The sequence below is a fragment of the Chinchilla lanigera genome, unplaced genomic scaffold, assembly GCF_000276665.1.
Source record: "Chinchilla lanigera isolate Chin_1 unplaced genomic scaffold, ChiLan1.0 scaffold00121, whole genome shotgun sequence".
NCBI classification, from domain to species: Eukaryota; Metazoa; Chordata; class Mammalia; order Rodentia; family Chinchillidae; genus Chinchilla; species Chinchilla lanigera.
Genome location: NW_004955522.1, coordinates 1,532,282 through 1,555,304, shown reverse-complemented (window position 1 = coordinate 1,555,304; position 23,023 = coordinate 1,532,282). Strand labels below are relative to the sequence as shown.

The 23,023-nt window shown below is 40.9% G+C and overlaps 1 protein-coding gene across 1 annotated transcript in view; it reads right to left on the bottom strand.

Annotated features, from left to right (window-relative positions):
* The window catches only part of Wwox (WW domain containing oxidoreductase), a gene marked incomplete at its 5' end in the record, with an annotated part of 919,641 nt that overhangs the window by 630,068 nt on the left and 266,550 nt on the right, over positions 1–23,023 (bottom strand). Inside the window, 2 exon segments of the mRNA XM_013507098.1 lie at positions 10,718–10,982; positions 16,014–16,199. Of these exon segments, the coding sequence (XP_013362552.1) occupies positions 10,718–10,982; positions 16,014–16,199 (451 nt within the window).

Here is a 23,023-nt window from a genome sequence, read left to right as displayed (position 1 = left end):
CACTTCAGTTTCCTCATCTATAGAAGGACAAAAGAATTTCCTAGAATTTCTATAATTGCTATGATGATGAAATAAATTGCTCAGCAGAGAATGAATAATGTATGGCACATGCTCAAGAAACAACTTATTATCACAGAATTAATATATCATCATTATCACTGCAATCAGAGAAACGCACTCACTCACAATTCTAATTTCTTCTGTGAGTCTGAAAATTCCATCTGCGCATGTTCCCTTTTAAGGCCGCACAGCAAACCTAACTGGGTGAGATTTCTATGATATCAAATATTTTGACTGCTAAGGGAGGAGAAAGGAAGGAGATGAAAAAAAGAATTAAAATGTGTTATGTACATGTACCCGCTCCACGCAGGAATGTAAACACTATGTGCTAGAAACATGTACTGACAAAAACTAAGCAAAAATTTAAAAGAACTCAAAAAAGAAAAGAAAAAAATGCTCATTTATAAGGAACTTTTTTTTTTCCTGTAAAGCAACATATGAACAGAGTATAAAGAAGAGTAAATAAGACATCCTGCCACCATTAACACCCAACACAGGAAAGAAAGCATAAGACAGAGTGATTCACCTACATCAATGTACATAGTGATCTTAAGTACCGTGTGTGTGTGTGTGTGTGTGTGTGTGTGTGTGTGTATGCTATACTACTAATTTCTATTAGTTCATTGAAAAGAAAGGTTTGTGTTCATATCATCTGATCAATCTTTCATGCCTATATTTGTAATCTGAGAAACTACTTTGAAGATAACAATATGCAATGTATTGTTACTCTCCTACTATCTTGTTGAGAAATTTTCTATCATTGTTTTTAGTGTTTTTTTGCATTGAAATAAAGTAAAAATAAAGCAATATATATGTGTGTGTGTGTGTGTATATATATATATGGTCCTATAGTCAGTGATCACCAAATAGTGATAAAATATATCATAATGAGTATTTTTATGAAGCAATAATGAACAATTATACTATCAATAACAACAGTAGTAAAGTCATCACAATAATAAGACCTGCTGACATTTACTGAGTTCTTAAGAATGGGTTCCGAGTATTTCCAACCTCCCCATCTCCACTCCTCAGAGACACTGGCCTGAGGTGGGCAGTGGCCAATGTCACCGCAATGGGAAGCAAGGGTCAGACGCCTCAGGAAGCTGGCCAGGGACACAGAGCAGGCAGGTGGCAAGACTCCAAAGCCCAAGCATGTGTCACTCTTCCTTCCCAAGGTTCGAAAAATACTGTATCAATGATGAAATGCTCTTTTTGGATGTTTTTGTTCTTTTTTAGTGTATGGTTATGATACATAATATGTATGTTCATGGTGTGGAATTGGTACATATACAAAACACTCTCTGGTATACCCACTGGATGGTCACTTCACAGTAAACTTGGAGGTTACAATGAGTTTTATGGGTCATCCTTTCTGATTACTTTTCATTGTACTAGAAGAAGAAAAAGACATCAGAGCCATCAGCATTTCTATTTTGCTCTCAGCCTCTTACTATATCCAAAACAAGAAAATACGGCCTTTTATCAGTCTATGCAATAACCTCTCATTTAACTTCTGGTCCAATTTCCCGGCCCATTTTTCCAAGCAAAGCAAAAGTGAGACTCATGAAAAACACTCGTAGCGCTGTTTCCTGATTTTGGTTTGTTTGTTTTCTAATTGACTTTGATCACATTAGTTTTTCGAAGCTGAACTGGGAAAAATAGTTACTCAAGTAAGTGATAGGTCCTTCCAGTCTGAAAGTCTAAGTGGTTCTTTCCTTCACTTCTCTGCTAATCATCTACCTGCCCAGCACACAGCCCTCATGAGCACAGGGACCTTGCTCATCAGTCTGTCTCTAGCTGATTCCTCGGCCTATGGTAGATGCTCAACACTACTTGTGAATGGATGGATGGATGAATGAATGCGCATCAAAAAGCCCTGAGCCACGCCTTTTTCAGGCCACACATGAATTTACTGAGGCAGAGTCCAGCTTCTAGCATTACTCTTTTAATCACTAATGCCTAAATCCTTTCTGAAAGTAGACATGGTATCATAAAAAAAAAAAAAAAAAAAGCTATACGAGGTATATTTTGTGGCCCTTCACTCCCTTATGTGATGTGTCTACACAGGTCCGAATGTCACAGATGGGGTCACCTGATTCAATACTCAATGAACTGAGAGGCTGGTAGCTTTGTTGTAGGTTTGAAACTTGGGATCCAAAAATTGTCCACAATTATGGAACTGAAATGGTACTTAGGGTTCTCTGGGCCAGGCATGCTCAAGGGAAAGGCCACCATTTCCAACAGGGATTAAAACAGCAACCCAGCTGCTATTTGATTTCTCCTGAAATCAAATATATTCTACTTCAAGACTGCTTTGTTCCACAACTGTGTCCTGTCCTGTCCTGTCCACAATTTTTAGTTTTAAAATACTCATTCTTTTATGAAATAATGGTGATGGTTACTGGTGGTGAGTTTACTTTTCCATCCAGATTTGGCAGAATAAAAAAATCTGTGAATCCGTATTAGTCCTCCCTTTTTGTTTGCTTTCAAATTAAACTTCTTCATAAACCTACAGACAATAAATCTTAGTTAATTGACTCATCAAAGACATAAGAAAACAGAAACCCAGAAAAGGTAAGGATATAGAAAATACACCACTGCCCAGAAAACACACAACTGTTGACATGGAGCAGATCCTAAAATCCCATTAGAGGTGAGCCCAGGTGCAGGAAGTTGGCCTTCATTTGTAATCTTCATGGAACCTGGGAACATGGCTGTAGCTGATTTATCTTAGCGTAAGAAGTGAGGAGGAGGTTTGACTCCTACTCATTTTTGCTAAAAAAAATATTACTATTCACCTCACAGGGAAAAATCAACGTGTCTGGTGAGTTATACAGAAATTAATGTTCATGGAAGGAACATTCCAGAAAGTCACAGGGCAACACAAACTCCTGGCATCTGTTTAATCACGCTGGCTTCCAATATCTAAACTACACCGAGGCCAAAAATTACTGGAAAGAAGTATGAAATTGGAGAAAAGGAAACTGAAAGGGAGGAGGATCAAAGAAGGCACCGCTAACTTTAAAAAAAAAAGTAATAAAAGAGCTAGGAAGAGAGTTATAAAGAGGCAGTGCATTACTGAAATGCCAGCAGGCCCTGAGAAGAAAAGAAACGAGGAAGATAAAACTAGGGGAATTTCAAATCTTGGTTAAATGTTCATTAAATAATTTGTCACACATATTAAGGACAGATAGTCACTTTTTCCCCTCTTGGGTACTCATTCAGGAACAAAGGCCGAGCCAGACTTAAAACACTGTAAAGCAAAGTGGAAAAGCTATAGTCCTGAGATGCTGTCGCCTCACAAGGCCTTTCCTTTGTTTTTAACAAGAAGGGGCCTATCTTTCCCGAAAGCTAAGGTGTGCTGTTGATAGGACAAAACAGGAAACCAGGAGGGCTTCAAATAGGGGGCCTGGAAGCCAGCCTGGCCCTCAGCCTTCCCGTAGTTTCCCTTGGTAGGCACTCAGGCCTATTGGCTGCCTGTCTCTAGGAAGAAGTAGATCTCCTGTGCCCAACACAGCGCCCTCCTGCGGCCAACACAGCTCCCTCCTCGGGAGCAGCGACATCTACAAGCAACCCTTAGGACACAGCAAGAAGAAAAGTGCTCCCTTCCTACGCAAAGAGCCAGAACAAGGGGACAAACATTAATCTCATTGATATCTGCATCCCCAAGAAGCTCACTTCACAGAAGCAGGGAGTAGAATAAAGAAACGTTAGTCCAAAGGTCCGAAGTTTCAGTTAAGCAGAACAAGCTCTTGGGATCCTTTGTGCCATGTGGTGAATAAAGGTAATAATAATCCATTATATACTTGTAAAATGCTGAGTAGACCTTAAATAGTCTCACCACTTGTCCACATACAAATGACAACTATGCGAACTGATAATATGTTAATTAGCTTCATTGTGGTGTTCACTCCATAATGTACATACTTTCAACATATCACATTATGTACTGTAAATAGGTACAATTTGGGCAGCTATAACTGTACAGAGCTGATGAAAAATAGGGATGATAACAAAAATAAAAGTTTATAGAGTAGCTCCCATGTCCTGAACACTGAACATTTATAATCTTTAATTTCTATCACAAGCCAATTAGAAGGCCATCTTACCTTTACTGAGCACCTACTATGATAGTCTAGGTGCTAGATGTTCATCAGGTCCTCTGCCATCAACACAAGTCCATGAGGTAGGTCTAACATCTCTGTTTTTACCCAGGAATTTTAACCAAGCTCTGAACTTGCCCAAGAGTTAGGGTAGGGTGGAGTAGAGGCCGGATCCAAGCTCTGTGTGGCTCTAATCCCTCACGCCCCTATTCTCCACTGCTCTGTACCCACAGATCTTCCCTCCACGCTCGCACCTCGGGCCGGACCTCTGGTTCCGGCATGTGACCGGGAGACTGGGATCTTGGGTTCTGGCCCAGCTCCCAATCCCTGCGTCTCTATGCAGATCCCCAATATCATTATTTCTGAATCTGCACATTTTAAACTGCCATTGCCTGCCCACCCCAAACAAATAACAAGGAATACATCAGTGACCATCATTTATGGAGCAGCCAGTTGTCTTTCACTCACTCATATACAAGTATTTATTGAGACATTGCTGTACAGACCAGGGTGCAGTAGTATGAAGACAAAAGCACCACTCTCAAGAAAGAGGGATACCAACACTGAACACAAAACTACAGATATTATCTTTTTAAAATACCAGTTGTGCTCAGTGCCATGAAGGAGAAACTCCAGGAGCCCTCCATTTGTGCATTCATTCATTCAGCAAACATTCAGAGTGCAGCTCAGGTTCCTTAGTACTTTAGGTCCTTGTTTTTGTAATAGCACATTAGGAAGAGCCTTGATCTCACCTTTGAGGCCATCCTTGAGGCGTGGGGTTGGGGTGGAGTTTTGCAGCATGGGGAGAGAGTGACCAAGAGTGCAGGAGGAGGCATATTCTAGACCCCAGAAGAGTACGCTGGAGGCTGGAGGGAAGCCTGGCCAAGTGGATGAGACCAGTTCAGACCAGGGGCTCTGTTCCTCTCCAGCTTGCTCTCATGACCCAGTAACCCTGTGTCCCCATCTGACGTCTACACGGAGGTGCCTGTTCCAAAGCCACTACCTGAGTCTCTCTCCTTGCCACCAGAGCTCACCTCCTGCTAGAGGCACACGATGCCAGTTGCCCCCTTGCCCAAACTCCCTTGCGCCAACGTTAGGGACAAATGGCTCAGCTCTAGCCAGTGGGAGCTGAGGGAAAGCCCCTCTGAGGAAAGCTCCTTGGAGGGAGGCATGCAAAGAGGGCTCCCACTACTTTATGTGGCCTTCACACTTTATCATATAGCATGAAACGACTGGCACTGCTGCAGCCATCCTGTAAGCATGAAGGGAAAGCTAGAGCAAACATAAAGAACTGCTCATATAGAAGCCAAACACACCCTTGGCTGCATCAGGGCTTCTGGATAAACGGAACAAAACAAAACAAACCTTTATTAATCCACCCACCTGTAAGTGGGCAGTAATAACTCATAATGAAAATATATGAACTGATACAGAAAATTAATCTCACAAGTCATTTCAAAATTATACAATCAAAAAGGAAGGAGGAAACTGAGTTTTGGATATACAGGTCTCATGATTCCAAATCCTTTGCTGTTTTGCAACCTGCCATATCCATTAGCCTTGGGACTAAGCAAGCACTATAAACTTTCCACCTATGTTTAGAACTGAGAGATGACTAATAAAGCCAGTGCTGATGACACTGGAGGCTGTGTGGGATGGTGCCCTCAGTGGGAGAAGGGGGGCCCCGCCACCCCAGGAGCTGCTGCGGAACAGCTCACATATGGCCCGGCCACAGAGGGGTCCTGAGAGTCCACTCTGCTAACAAACCTGGACAGGCAACAGCCACGTAGCCTGAGAATTCTACCCTCACTCAGGAGTCGCAGAAGATTTAGAGTGAAGAATGTGCTGAAATTTCCACTTTCCAGATTGCATTTCCTTCTCCCAGCATTTAAAAAGACTACGCTCCCTGCCTTGTGCATGATACCCATGCACCAATAAAGATCCACACAGAGGTTTGTCCTTGATGGAATCTACAGTGTAGTCAGCAGCAGGTACATAAAGTGGGTAAGGGGGAGAAGTGTTTTTCTAAAATACTAATCTAAAGAACAAATCAACATCTATTATCTCATTCATTATGTTTTAAATTGTGTGACTATAAATCACCCTGCTGCAGGTTATTCAAGGGCAGAATTACCCAGCTCGGCTTTCCCGAAGGTTACAAGAATGACATCTCAGGCTTTTTCTAGTTATAATTTATAACTGTGCAACAGAACTAGCAATGCAGGTCCATCCATTAGCCGGGTAGCTGCACATCTGTTAAAACTCAGCACAATGACTGGCTTTACATCCACAGGAAACGAAACCCAATCGTTTCAGAAGTTCGACAAACTCCAGCCTTTTCTTTTTAATGTAAAATGATTTGAAAATGCAGTTCCCTAAAACATCTGCTAAGCCCTTGCTACCCTAACACATGATATGCTTTCTAGTGTTACCTGCCAACACAAATATTTGGTTGCACAAAACACCCTAAGAGGCACGTGACGGGGCTCAGCTTCACATTTACATGCCGATCCACACAGCACCGGCCTGGACCCAGGGCCTCTGGCAAAGATGTTGTTTACCAGAACTCAAAGTTTATGTGGAAAAAGACGGGGGCGGATTTCATGAAGGTGCTGTCAAACATGTTAAGGAAACTTAACTGCACAATTAGATACATATGGCAGGGGCACTGTGGTGGATTTGACACAGTAAATGGACCTGGGAGTAATTGGCGAAGGTTTTGAAGGCTGGAATTCAATTTTCTTGAACAAGCCGGGTAAGCTCTCTGTGCTTTCCAACTGCAAAAGTAACAATAATAATCTAGTACTGCAGAACTGCTAGAAGGAATAAGCGGTAACATAGACTCTGACATGTAAAACACCGTGCTATCTGGCTTAAAGTGTTTCGTAAGGGGGAGGGCATGGTAGGATTCCAAAATCATCACACATGCAATACCTGAGACAGTCAGAATTCCTCCTGAAAGTCTCTTAGGTCACCAGGTCATCCCATATGTCAGGTTTTGTGAATTAAACACTGTGTAGTCATATGCATATAAAAATAATCTATATAAACTAATACATGTGAACACATACGCATGTAAGATATAATTTTTGAGTATTGTAACTGCATAAAAGATGCTAGAGAGACAGGCAAGGAAACAAAAGAGAAAGCTGTCCAAAAACCTTAATTTCCTTTAAGATGTTCAGAGGCAGCTGCTTTTGAAGAATCTTGCGTTTTTTTTTGGAACCACATTTCAAAATAACCCTATTTCCATTTTAATCCATTATTTCCATTTCATTATAAATTAGAGGGAGAGGGAATAAGCATTTCTTCCCCCGAGATCGCCCAGTACATCGTCCTAGCCTCTGGATCTCTGGGAGAGGGGTGCAGAGACGCGGCTTAGTCAGAAGGGGTCGCCGTGCTGAGAATTAATCCCTACGAGTTTCTCATTAGTGATTATTATACTGCAGGCGGCCAAAATGGAAAAATTAATTAATTTCAAAGTGATAATGCATTTACAGCAACAATTAGAAATGTATAACTGTAAAAGGGCAACATTTAAAAGACAGATTACATTTAATAAAGTTGCACAAGAACATCCAATTGTAAAATTACTGATCTGCAACAATATTCCTTAAAGAGGCACTTAAAATAGCCTGACTCCATGAAGGGTGACCTAATTACTGTAACTAAAATCACCGTAGTCACAGCAAGTCACAGCAAATAAAAAAGGGACGTTGATATTAGAATACTGCTGTTTAATGCTTAAGGGAGCCGGCCGCAGTGGAGAAGAGAAGATGGGGCTTCCAAACACAGGCTGGGCTGCGGTTCTTCTTTCCTTGACCTCCCTCGATGGGAAGCACACTCCAGCAACACTCAGATCAGAGGAAGACCCTTTCTCTAAGGTGAGTTGTAGATGGAGCTACGAGGTAGCATGAAATAAGCACCGGCCGCCTGGTGATGGGGCATTCATTACATCCACGCTGAGCTTCTTCCTCCACATTCAGGAATCCTGCCTGACACGGGGTGGGAATGGGGATGCAAGGGCATGGTTTACGTCCAAAAGTATGTTTGCATGAACACGGCTGAAGTATAAGCATTGTCCAAGAAATAAGTGCCTTACCACAGCGCAGGAACGACAAGCCACCTACACAGGATAGTGGATGAAGGTGACCTTTCGAAGCAGCCTTCTTTCCGTGCCGGTGTAAGGGAACGAGCCCAGATCTACATTCACGCTTTTCCTCTACGGATACACAGAGCTGTACGTGTATGACAAAGAAGTGACTGGCTGTGAGTTTGATGAGTAGGTCCAAAGCTTCCATCTCACCTCTTCATACAGAGTAAAATGGACCTCCATGACTAAACATTAACAAGATCCTAAATGTGCAAATACACTATCAGTGAGGATTTTAATAAGAATCTAAACTCAGATACATATTCCACAATCTTCCTAATCCTTTTGCTTATCTAAAAAAAAATTTGTGGAATACAAAAGGTGCTATATGTAGGGACAGAGACTAGATATGCAGCTTAGACACCACCAAGTCAGGGCTTCTCTGCTGAGATATCTTTCTGACATTGCCAGTAACCCTCTCCTTGGGCCTCTGAGGCCAGAGATAGAGTCCCCTTCCTCCCCTGACTCCCTCTATTAGGTCTCCAGTTTATAGACTCCTTTAAGCCCCAAGAAGCTTGCTGTATCCATCAGAAATAACCACATTCTGGAAAAGACTCTTAGGACCAATATATTAGAACAATAAGAACAGCAGCCATCTTGGCAGGAAATGCTGCACACCCATTATACAGTAGGCTCTGTGGTAGACACCTGATGTAACTGTGATGTAACTGTGATGTAACTCCACCGTGGCAGCGGCTAGGTCTGTGTGGCTATGCAAATTAAAACTTGGTGAAAAGAAATCCAGATAAACATTTCAGCCCCCCAGTTGTCTTACCCAGCTTTCACAACTTCATCAGCCACATGTGGCCGGTGGGGACCAGACAAGTTACCAGACTGCAATCATGGCAGAAATTATACATCCATTACTATACTTATTTATTCATCACTGTCAATCATTATAACATTATGTATCATCAACACTCTGGGTGTAAGAAGCCCGACTCAGAAACCTGCAGTTACTTACCCAAGCTGAGACCCACATTTCTTTTTTTTTTGGTTTTTCTCCGGTACCGGGAACCGAACTCACGACCTTGCGCTTGCGAGGCAGGCGCTTTGCCGCTGAGCTAAATCCCCAGCCCCGAGACCCACATTTCTAACAGGCATAATTATCAAACAACGCGTTGTGTAGCATGATCTGCTCTTATCCAGTTAAGAGAATAAAGTAGTGGGGAAATTCTGAAACCCTGAGATCACGTAGGTGAGTTTTGTTCATCTATTTTCAGATGCCGATTCTAACCCATGAGGTGGAAAACAGTCTCTGTATCCACTCACTCCTCCTTTCCTGATCGTAAGCATTCGATTCTGGAACGCACTTATTAGGTATAAGTACCACTTGGGTAATTAGAATAAAAGATGCGTTGGCATCTTTTCTCATTAGAAGTTCAACAGCTTTGTGTTATTGTTTGAAAAGCTACCCACAAATAGGAAGGACAGAAACAAGAGGAGGAGCCAGAGAAGGAGAAGAAAGCTGACTCTGCTGAGTGGCAGTTAGATCAGCTGGATGATGGTCTGGCTTGTGATACTTCTAAAAGCCGAACTGCTTTTGGGGAAAGGTTAATTTCCGTTGTGTAGTTGTTACATTTCATAACTGAAATACTGGTGTTTGTTAAGAGGGAAACATTTTTAAAGGTCTGTGGTTTAGGAAAGTAGACCACTAAATATATGGTGTAAAATGTACATTCTGCTTTCAAATTACTTTCTAACAGAATACTTTCATGAAAAAGTTTGTAGACACCATTGATGAAGAACCACCAAAAATGCAAAACCTGCCTATTCACCTCTCTGCAGACTTCTAAATCTAAACACAGCAGAGTAAATCATCCAAAAGGATTCATTTTGGGGACCATAAAGAATAAAGTCCATATCAGCCACAAAGTCTCCTCCAGAAGATGTTACAACAAATTCTCCACTAAAAGAAGAATCAAAACATCTGATACAGATTCTCTGTGAACACACATACGCACACACACACACACACACCTGCTAATGATTCAAGCCACAAACCTGTATGTTACCTCTATTAACACAGCATTCCCAAGTGGTGCAGGCATGACAATAGATTTGAAACTTGCCTCAATCAAAACAGAAATCACATCAAAAAAACAAATGATCATTTCCATCAAGACCTTCAGCCATACTTCATATGATATCAAAAAACCGCATCTCCTATCCAGCCCTCCAAGACCTCTTTAGAGGAACTGACTCAATCTACAGCTGATGCAAGTGTGCTCAAGAGCCTTTCTCCAAGGCTTGGACAGGCCTGACTATGTGGTCAGGGAGACCAGACTCCGAGTGACAAGCCTGGAGGGCAGGACGTAGCCACACATGGTGGAGGTCCCCGAGGCCCTCCTGAGAGGTGCGCTGAAGGTGTGCACGGCGCCAGAAGCCATCCCCTTACCATGGACTTGGTGAAGGGCCTCGCCAAGGTGAACAGCAGCGTCCACAGCCACCAGCTGCGGTGAATGGAGGAGTACATCACGTTCCCCGGGTGCACGGCGTTGGATGTGACCCCGCGTGGGGAGAGGCGGCGGTGCAGCTCGTTGGAGAACAGGATGTTGCAGAGCTTGGACCTGTTGTAGGCTAGCATGGCCCAGTAGTCGTTTTGTGACGGAGACAAGCGGCTAAAGTCAAGGTTTCCCGAGGTATCGTTAATATCTGTAAATCTGAAAAACAAGAAATAGGACGTGAAGCAACTAAGCTCTGACTTCTCATGTGGCTTTTTAAATTTTATCACAGATCTGAAGAAGCAATGGAGACACTGCTGAAAACTCAACCCCGCACATACCAAAATCGTGCCTTTAAAAACGGACCATGGTGACTTAACCAGGCCAAACAACTGGATCCAAACATGGACCTGGTCTAAGCCCACACTCATACAACAGCCTTTACCAAACATGTTGAGCTCCCTCATACCCCTCACATATATTTTTCAAAACCCTCAACAGGAAGTTCAAGGATAATTAAATTAAATGGGAAAGTATCTTAAATAAAGGGCTGCTGCTTTTGGAAACAGAACGCTATCACATTGCTAACCTTTGGCGGCGCTTTCCTGGATTATTTTAGCCCATGCTTGAGTCCTGTATGTTTTCATTTGAGCTCACAAGTAAATACAGATGAGTCGTGCTGCTTCCACCACTCCTTTTCAGATTAAAAATTAATGATTATAAAGGGGTTATGACCTTGGTGAGGTGCCATCAATAGTCTTATACGTTGAAAAGAGAAATGTAAACAAGCCAAAACGAGAGCTGGCAGGGCGTCATGTTTTTAAGTACACCCGTGGCATGGAGACGCACAAATCAAAGTAAGTAGTTGATGTTTTATAATTGGGTCTGACGGAGTCGTTAAACACCAGCTGTTTGTTTCCTTTCCTTTCTTTCTTCCTTTCTTTCTTAAAAAAAAAAAAATAATAAAACAAAGTAGTCACAATCCTAAAAAAATATTTGAATCATAACAAACAAAAAGGAATTTTCTAGATGTTCTGATCTTTGTTTAAGGACATCTCAGATTTTGCGTCACTCAATTAATTCTGGGCACTGGGTGAGAAGAGAACATAATGAGTCTATTCCAGAAAAATGCTAGGGAAAACAAAAAGCAAATGCTACAATGAAACTTGGGGAACCATCTTCCTGTTCCTTTAGAGAAGCAGCTCAGGTTGGGCTAAAAACAAGAAAAGTATCATAGGCGCAGATGAAATTTGTGCTTTAATGGACATGAAATAATTAAATGTCCCCTCTCTGGGAAGCAGCTAGTGACATCAAATTGCTGGTGTTAAATGACATTGCGGCTCTGAAGTCACCAGCAGAGCTGTTGGTCGGGGTTGTCACCAAGGACACAGCAATGAGACCGCGACACTAATCGTAGTCTGCCTGTTTGCAACTGCCCAAACCACAGTAAGGGCCTAAACTGAGCTTAACTGTCTAAGGCAGTGGAGATCAGCAGGAAATTTGAAAATTTATGGAGCCCTTTTTGTGCTGGAAGTAAAGATTGCTGAGGGCCAGGACGGCTGGTGTCTTGCAATGCCAGCGGAGTCTGACCCCTGGAGGACTCTCCCACTGGACAACTGCACAAATGGAAAGCCTGAGTTTAATTACCCGAGCCTCCAGCCTGACTGGGACCTTCTACCATCCACCGAACTTCCATAACTCCAGTGACTCTGCAACCACTCTGCAAGCGAGGAGTGAATGCACTCTCGGGCGCTGCGGGATTTTCCGGAGTGTGAAGCTGGACTTGCTGCCAGTGGCCCTGGAGCCAGCCGCGCCCACACCTGTTGTCGGCGTATGTGTGAGTGTTCCACGGGAGATGATTTACTCACACACACATGCATCCGATCATCTTCCCTGCAGTCCTGCCCAAGCACTTCCATGTGAAAACAACGTTTCTTTTCACATTTACATTTCCTTTGTATTACAGTTCTGGTATCATATTCAATTAAAAATGTGCTTGTACAGGGAATTTATGTTATTTCTCACCTTTACTTCAACAGCGTAATAAGGTGCTACACAACAGCTGTCAAAGATGGGGCTATTGGAAATCTTACCTCCTCATGTGGAAAGGAACATCCAGGGTTTAGACAATACCTAAAAGATCTGAGGTTACTGTAACACCCTTTGCTCCCACCCTGTATCTTTCCCTCATTCACCACTGACAGAAGCTCTTTCTGCCACAGTCATGTAGGCAAACCTAGCTCAGGGACTGCTTCTTCCAGGAGGCTCTCCTAACTCCCTGAATACATGTGACACTGATTTTGGTGGTGGTGGTGAGGAACAATCTGAAAGACACTATGCAAAGCAGATACAAACACACATTTCTATGAAAATCAAGCAGCCAGTCTGGGATATCATTCCTAAAGTTTGATAAAGATGCTGCCCCTCCAAGGTCGGGTTGGAATCCCAAACCAAGGGGAAGTTTCCTTTATTACAAAGTCTTGCTTTGGGTCTTGAAAGGCAAAATTTAACACCAGGTGCAAATCCTCGAAGTTCTACAATAATATTTTCATGCTGCATCTTCTGATGTCCACAATAAGTCCCTTGCTTTTGCTTTTAAAGGCGGATACAGAAGTGTCACATAACTGGGAAACACAGGTAGAATCAGGCCAGAAACCCACTGTCAGGGTCAGATGAGCTCCTGTGGACAGTCTTCCAGGGGCTACTCAGATTGGGCACGTTTCGAGTCCCCTGGAGCTGAGGCAGGCCTTCCGGAAAAGTGACCAGGTCACCTCTCTGCTCAAGAGGCAATCAACAACTCTTCAAAGGCTGCCTGCTGTATCTTCAAGTTGAGAAACTGATAAAGCCAAACAACAAGGTCTTAATAGAATCATGCTTTGTCGGTACACTAAAATATCGTATTTCCTCTCTGGACATGAGCACTTGCTTTGTGAGAGTCTGCCTATTGTACATTTCCATACATTTTAGTTTTCATTTTGTTTTAAACTGAGCAAGTCTTAAGTTCCCAAACTAAAATAATTAGGATGGATTCTATATAGACAAAAGCTAGCATATTTAAAGAATAATATTAAATTTGCATGGGAAATTTCATGTATGAATAGGAATGTGCATGTGCGATTACACGTGTAATTGTGTGTGTGTGTGTGTGTGTGTGTATCCGTGTGTCTGTGTAGCAGTTTGGCGCTCAACACAGCAATTCAGAGCTGTTCAGCGTGTGTTCTGCTCTTTTGGTTTGTTTTAATTGTTATTTGAAAAATTTTCACAGCAAGCAAATCAAATTCTCATTTCAATATGATATATTTTAGATACGCCGAAACTCAATTCACTTGCTTAGACTGCAGATAAGTAACTAAAACACACTGAAGACACGGGGAGGCTAAGAAATATTTTGCCTAGGGACAGTCTAGAATAACATTTTCTGCAAACACAGGACTTTATTTTTCCCCTAACAGGGGGTCTTGACTCCAACAAAGAGATTCCACCAAGGTTTATGGGGGTAATTAGATATCAACACTTGCATTTTACAACTTGGTTTAGGACTCTGGGTCCTTGAGTTGTGAGCTGCCCCCGGTATACAGCTCACTTTCAGGGGCTAAGGCATACAGCAAGTGTAATAAACCAGCCAGCTTGAGGGAATTAGCATTTTGTAGAAACACCCCTTGATAACGTGTGAAGGATAACTAGGAAACGGAAAACCAGAGCCAGCCCTCAGACGAAGTGGGCCTGACCACACACTTCAGGAAAGCCTTGGCTATAAACTAAAATGGATCTAATTCAGGAGGCCAAGGCACTGCTTTCCAAATTCCTCTTTTAAATGAAATTAAGATTCCAATCTCCAAGGTAGGCATGAATTACGCGGTAGTCAAGGAGAGAACAAAGATGTCACATGAAACAGCATTTGAGATACAGATTTACAAAGGGAAGCGAGCAGCTGACAATTCGACATAATCCCCCATTAAATACCAGCTCATTTAAACATATCCCGTGGTGCCCTCCACATCTGGTAAACGATTGGGCCTGGCAGATTTATTTCTAGAGCTCTCTCTCCCGCCTGCCCCCATGGTAGCCTCCCCAGCTCCTTAGCAGGCCACTCCACTTTCTTTCACAAACCTGGTGTGATTTGCAAAGATAAGGCTGTCCAGATTCTGTTACCACCTAATTACTAGGTGATTCATGTCTTTTCTCACGGGGGAGGATTATTACTGGCATTTTCCTTTCATTTCAGCCATCATAAATTTAAAATGGTAAAAGTAAATCTATCTGTAGTGTGTCACTTATACCGTAAGCCCCTGTGTTCGGGAGTGATAAAGGGTTCAAGCTAACCCTTGGCTGGTCTCTCTCTTCCAAGTCGAGAGGGTTACCTTTTATAGAAGTATGATTAAAAAAATAAGCTTTATTCTGGGTCACTAAAACATTTCAGGACTTAAGACGGAGAAGAAGGGGGAAAAATAGGTCTGTGCGCAATATTTTATTTCCAGCTACTCTGCTACAGAGAGAAAGCTTCTCCCAATGCCCACATCAAGGAAATGGGGAAAAGACATCTCCCAAACAAGGCTTAAAACCAGCCTTACCCACCCGGCAAGTCCTTTGTCTTTTCTGAGTGCTTCTCTTTAGACAAATAGTTGTTTATCCAACTCCAGAAACAAATATGCTGAAAATACGACAAAATTTTCAAATGTCTTTTTAGTCAATTGAATATTCTCCTAATGGTAATAGAAGAGAAGTGCCATCTGATGTTTTAATTGGAATTTTAACCAAAAGAGGCATGGCCAGATTTCTAATATGTTCTAACTACAGTACTTCCCTTTCCACAATTACACAGCTAATGCCTGCATTGAATTCCCTAATTTCTCATTATAAAACAATTGGATTTCATCTCACAGTCTTTAATTGCATTGTTTCTCCTGCTAGAATAACTGCACATTCTTCTTGGTAAGATGTTGAAGTTGTTGAATTACAAATCAATAAAGGTCATGCCATTCAGAATTAATCAATTATTATTCCATCCCTAAGCAAAATCAATGAGGAGCTTGAAGTATAGTTGTAGAAACACCACACATTGCTAGAGACAGTCTCCCCAAACAATCGCCCACAATCACACACGCAAAAAAAGACCAAGAAAAATGAAGCAGGTTGTATACACTCGGGCTTCTTAGAGTACTGTATGCCTAATCAGAAATCTCTCCGGCAACAGAGCCCTCGGGGAGCTGGAGATGATGCATTGGTGAAAACCATTAAGTTCAAACTCACCGATGGGACTCAGAGGAGACAAGGACGACACGGGCAGGGGCCGAGTGGCACAGAACATCCTGCAGGAGCTGGACCAGGTAGAAGTGGCCCAGGTGGTTCACCTGGAAGGTGGTCTCCAGGCCGTCTTTCGTGAGGCTCCAGGGAAGACCAAAAACAGCAGCATTGCACACAAGCACGTGGAGAGCCCTGGAGAAGAAAACAGCTTGTGTCATGCGGAGTTTGACACTTCCACAACCAAGGATGACCGACATTCCCCAAGGAATAATCGTTTCTTCACTGTCTCCCAGACACTGCTCTGCGGGAAAGTGATCCCAAGCCCTGCGTGCAGATCTGAGGGGGCAACTGTCCTGTGATGCTGGTGATGAGGGCTTCTGGTGGAGAGGTGACTTTCTGGTGTGGAAGTGAAGACAGTATGAAGCAAACTGGAGTGAGATGGTCACCCTCGTCGGAAGCCAGGTTCTACACTTAATGAACTGGGTGCATCGTAATCCATTCAGATCTCACCTTCTCTATCTTTAATTAGAACCGCCTTTTTAGTAGACATGAAAAATAAGGAGAAAATATGCTATAGAAAAAGGTAACGCAGGACCAGCGCTCAGCAGGTATGAAGTACACAGTGAAAGAGAGAGTTTTGTCTGAATCCAAACTCATTGAATATACTATTTTTAGGGGTCAAATTAAATCCACAAGTTAAAAATGAGTCCGGGGATGGATAAGTAGAGGTGTTTATAAAATTCTCTCTGCTTTTATATATATTTAATCTGTTTCAGAATACAATTTTAACCATTATGCTTTCCAGTGAGGTCCTCGTGAAAAAACTGCTTAAGCCAAACCATCCTGATATACAAATAAGAACTGTACAATTAAACATTTTCAAGGCTATTCACAGTATTTATAATTACAACATAAAAGCAACAAATTAAAAATGAATATAACAAGGGAGAAGTCATTAAATGAAGTAGAATATACCCACACCACAACAAATCTATTTGGTTTTATAAAACATTATAAAGCAAATATACAGTATTGTAAAATCACATATGCACATATACAGCCACAGAGAAAAGAGACAAAAAGAATAGTGATGAAGGATACATGAAATGTTAAAAGGCCCCAGAGATTGGTGGAACGCGAACTGTCTTCAATTATCTTCTTTAAGAATTTACCTGTATTTTCTTCATTTTCCCACAATTAACATGCATTGTAATAAGGAAATGCTCTTTATAATAAGGCTAACATACAAGTAAATGCAAAGAAGAAGAAGAGGAAGAAAAAGAGGAGGAGGAGGAAGAGGAGGAGGAATTACTTCAAGGATTTAGCTAAAATATTTAACAGTGAAAAATGTAAGCTTGGCCTTTACAAGAGACTGAAGTAAGAGGTCAAAGATCTACATTTTTGCCTCGTCTCAGACACTCATCCAAAACTGCTGAGCTTCTGATTTTTGCTGTAAAAACAGGGCCAGGGAACAGATGGTGCTCGGTCTTCTGACATAGCGCTTGCGACAATGGCTTTGTAGGTGATGTCTCCTCCATTATATGGGGAAAAAATCTTTCCTAAACTTTCCTTTGAAAACATTCAGCGTCCTGTTCACAGAAACTTTTCAAAGGGTTATTACTGTTTGAAACAGGCTGTCTCCATCCTCATGAAATAGAGTGGTCAACTTTTTCCTTTTCTGGAGAAAAACAAGTAAACACTGGTATTCAATTCACAGGACTGTAAAGAAAAGTTGATACAAAACTAAAATAATCGGTTATTATAATCTGTAAAAAGTAAAAAGAAATTGGCAAATATATGCAATAACGTAAATGGCTCATGCTTTTGTTACATAGAGTAACTACAAACCAATAAGAAAACACACCCGAATCAGAAGTGTTTACGTACATATTTTTAAATTTTGTCAAAGTAGATTACAAGTAAATAATGGAAGATTTAACATGGTCAGCTCTAGAAAAAGCAAAAATTAGGGCAAACTGGGAGATTTATTTAGATTGGTATGTTTTTATTATCATCTTTAAAGCTGGTAGGAATATATATTTCTGCTCAATGGACAGCAAGTTGAAAATGTCTCTCTCGAGAATAGGAAAGATTTGTGTTATTTTACCCACTAATCTTGCTCCCAAGTGTGGAGACCATGGCGGTGGGACAGGGGGATCACTGACGCCAGAAGGAGTACTTCGTCATTGATATCAGAACTGCCAGTGCATGACTATAACAAAAAGCAGGACAACTTTTAGGCAGTTTTGTACTGTTTTTAATTCCCTGCGTACACTAAAGCCCCATTTTAATTGCACATGGGCCAGATGACTCCCACAGCTACACCCTCTCCCAAATGCTGCTGCTCCTTGTAGCGAAGCTGAAAGGTAGATTCCAAACAATAAGTCCACTCCACACTTGTGCATGTGACTTTATTTGAGAAAGGTATTTGCAAGTCTAGTGACATTCAGAATCTCAAGATGAAATCATCCTACATTAAGACAGACTCTAAATCCAATGATGGCGGTCCTTCCTAAAGCAGCGGTGAGAAGATGCACAGACAGAGCTGTGGGGCAGAGACGGAGAGTGGAGTGCTATGTGGATAAGCCAGGGAACACCAAGGATGGCTGCCAGGAAGCAGAAGCGAGAACAGAGGCACGGAATAGACTCTTCCTCAGAATCTCCAGATGGAATCAACCATGTAGACATCTTCATTTCAGACTTTGAGCTTCCAAGATGGTCAGAGACCAAATTTCTGCTGTCTTAAGCCATTCAATTTGTGGTAATTTTTTACGCCAGTTTCAGGAAATTACGGAGCTTCTAAGATACGTACCTAAAGAAATATCCAAAATTCATATAAAATATACACATGAAGATGAATGATAATTACATATACATGAACTAAAAGTATAAAACTACCTGTAAACTCAAAGCAGCCTAAAATCCAGCAATAGGAGAATGTATAAATAAGCAATGATTAAGTCAAAGGTTCCCGAAGTTTCTCAATTTAATGAATAAAAGCAGGAAACTGAATTTTGTACAAGTAACTGTGAACTGATACACCTTCTCTCCAAAAGGGATTGCTCTGTATGCAATGAGCAAGAAAGAATATACAGAAAAATGTTAGCTCTGGGTATGTAAGAGATCATTAAATTATTTGTTCCTTTTGATGATTCTTTGGCACTTTCCTACCATTCAACAATAAGCATGCACTGATTTCATAACTTACTGAGATACAATTCACATACTATACAACTTACCCGAAGTGCATAATTCAGCAGTTTTACTACATGGATAATAATTCAGAATTATTTGTGTAACCATCCCCAGTCTAATATTACAACATTTTCATAAAGTTTAGTGTTCACTGTTCAGCTTCCATTCACACCCACAACATCATTAATATACATTCTGTGCTGCAGAACTTATCTATTCTGAACTTTTCATATAAATAGAATCACACAATTTGTGGTCTTCGTTACTGTCTTCTTGGTGTAATGTTTGCAAGGTTCATCCACATTATATCAAGTATCAATACTTTGTTCATTTTTATGACCAAAAAATATTCCCCGGTATGGATAGATCACATTTTATGTATCCAATCACTAATTGATGGACATTTGCTTTGTTTCCACTTTTCAGTTATAGTGATTATTTCTGCTATCAACCTTCATTTACAAGTTACTGTAAATGAGCTTTTTCTTGTGAGTACATACTTAGAAGCAGAATTGTGAGGTAACATGGTAGCTCTATATTTGACTTTTTCAGGAAGTGCCAAACTGTTATCAAAGTGGACGCCTCATTGTGTAGTTGTGGGAGTCCTCTGGCCATGTGCATTACATTCCCATCAGGGGTGTTATGATTCAAATTTCTCCAAGTCCTCAAAGTATCTGCTGTCTTTTTCACTTTAGCAATCCTAGAGTGCATGAAATGGTATTTCACTGTGGTTGCATTTGCATATCCCTAATGGCTGATGATGGTGAGCATCCTTTGATGTGTTCATTGGCAATCAGTATTTCTTCTTTGGAGAAATGTGTATTCAGATTCTCTGTGTGCCAGTTCATCTTAACTGTCAACTTGACTAGATTACGACTCCTGGAAAAATGACAGTATCATGGGGGAGGGGTGTTTTACTGAAAGTGGATTAATCCATTGCACATGGTGTTAGGATAAGGGTCACTGGGGTAAGCCTTTGAAGGGTATCTCTCTCCCTCGTGCTTTTCCCTGTACCCTGCATCCAGGCCAACACAAGGTATGCAGCTTTGCTCCACCAGCCCTTCAGCCATGTTGTTTCCACAATCAGGCCAGTCAATCTTGGCCGGAACCTCTAAAAAGGAGTCAAATTATACCTCTCCCTCTTTAAATGATGGATGGGTCCTGGGTATTTGGTTCCAGCAACAGAAAAGTAACTACTATAATGTACAGAATTTTTAACCATTGTTCTTTTAGTATTGAAATATAAGATGTTTTACATATTATAGATATGAATATACAACTTGCAAGTATTTCTCACACTCCATAAGCTGCCTTTATATTTTCTAGATGCAATCAATTGTATCACAAAAGCTTTTAATTCTAGTAAATATCTACGTATGTTTTCTCCTTTTGTCACTTGTGCTTTTGGGTTTGCATCTACAAAATCATTATCTACACCAGAATCACAAAATAAATTTCTTTTTTTTTTTTTTGGTTTTTCTCCGGTGCCGGGAACCGAACTCACGACCTTGCGCATGCCAGGCAGGCGCTTTTGCCGCTGAGCTAAATCCCCAGCCCCACAAAATAAATTTCAATGTTTTCTTCTTAAGAGTTTTACAGTTTTAGTCTTACATTTAATTCCATGATTCATCTACAGCTATTTTGAATACAAGCAATATAATCTCTTTCTTTTGTGTGAAAATATCTACTTGTTCACATATCATTTGATGAAAAGACTGTCCCTTCCCACACTGAATTATTCTGGCAACACTGTTGAAAAGTCGGCTGATCATATGAGGGTTTATTTCTGCACTCTCAATTCTATTCTATTATCTGTACGTCCACACTTAAGGCAATACTAGAGCTTTTGATATGGAGAGATGGAAGTCTGCCGAAGTTGTTCTTCATTTTCAAGCTTGTCTCCCCTTTTTAGGGTTCTATCCATTTAAAAATAAAGTTCAGGATCAGCCTTTAAATATCTGAAAAAAAGCCCTCTGAGATGTTGAAAGAGACTATATTAAATTTGTGGATCAATTTGAAAAATACATCTAAACAATATTAAGTCCATGAACATGGGATGTCTTTATATTTACTAGGTATTTTTTAATTGCTTTCACCAATATTTTATAGATATAAAAGTAGAAATTTTTCACATCTTTTGTTAAATTCATTCCTAAGTATTTTATTCTTTTGGATAGTACTGCAAGCTAAATTATGTTGGAATTGCTCATTGCCAGCATCCAGAAACAAATTCACTTATGCAGAATGAGCTTTCATTCTGCAACCAAGATGAACGCATTCGTAAAGTTTAATAGATTTTTAGTGGATTTCCTAGGATTTTAAGCATAAGAAGTTATTTTGTGTGCAAGAAAGGCTGGTTTACTTCTTTTCTTTTCAATGTTGGATGGACTTTTTTCTTTCTGCATTTTGTTTTCATTTCATTTTGGCTTTTACCCAATGGTCCTGGCCAGAATTTCTAATACAATATTTAGTAGAAGGGATGGCAGTGAATAACCTGTTTTATCTCCTGATCTTAGCATTCGGGTTTTTAGTATTAAATATAATGCTAGCTGTAGCCTTTTTGCACCATCCCTTATCAGGTGGAAGAAATTTCCTTCTATTCCAAGATTCTTCAGTATGTTTATCATGAAATCACATCAAGCCTTTTATAAATGCTTTTTTCTGCCTACAGAGATATTATTGTTCTGATAGTATCTATTACACTGCTTATTTAATGTTAAACTAGCTTTGAATTTCTTTTATAAAACTCCTTGGTCATAATGTATAGCCCTTTTCATATATTATGGCATTTAGTTGGCTAGTATTTTGTTGAAGATTTTGTATCTCTGCTCATAAGTGATAGTGGTCTATAGTTTTCTTAGATACCTTTCTCTGGTTTTGACATCAGGAAAATACTGGCTTCAAAGACTCAGTTGAGAAGTATTTTTTCCTCTTTTTAGAAGAGTTTGTAAGGAACTAATATTAACTCTTCTTTTATGCTTCATCATTAAGCTTAAATTAATTCTGTGACTGGAAGGAAATACATTTATACATCACTTATTTGGTATTTAAACCTTCTTATTATCATAGGACAATCTGAATCATTTAGAAATTGCCTTAAGCACCTTCTTACTTGATCTACTTTCCAACCTATCACTTAGCTAAGACATGAAAGTAAGGATTGGCTGGGTCAGTTGTATTTAGTTGGAATAACTCATTTTTCACACACACTGTTCACCACTGTTGTCAAGGCACCGCCCCTCACCCCCTTAAATAAACCTGGTTACTCTCTGAAGAAGGGCACAAATACTTTGAGGCATCTGGCCTACTGACAACACACATCTGGTCCTGTTTCAAATCAAAGCAAGCCTCCTGATATGCAGCTGGGATAACCCAAGTTTTATAGCAAGCCAGAAGCTCTGGAAAGAATCTAGGGGGAAAGACAGGCAAATAGATTCTACTTGAGCTCCTTTAGATTTCATCTTGCGTATCTGGTTCATTTTTGAGGCAAGAGATTAGGATGATGGCCAACTAGCTGGGCAAGTGGGCATGGCCTGTCAATCACAGAAATGCAGGGCAAATGTGCAGAGAACAGTTCCCAAGCCCTGCACCAGGGACCAATCAGAAATTGCTATCTTCAAGGTTTTTCTGGTGCAAAACATAAAGCATGTTTTTAATAGGACAGCCTACATGAGCCTAAAGAACAGGGGATACAAAAGACAGCTGCCATTTACCTCATGGCCACTGTGAGCTTTCTCAGTGGCCTGCTCTCACTCTGCAGAGCATATGTCTTTTCCTACCTTTAATAAATGTAAAACCTCGCTACCTTTTTCCTGTGTCTT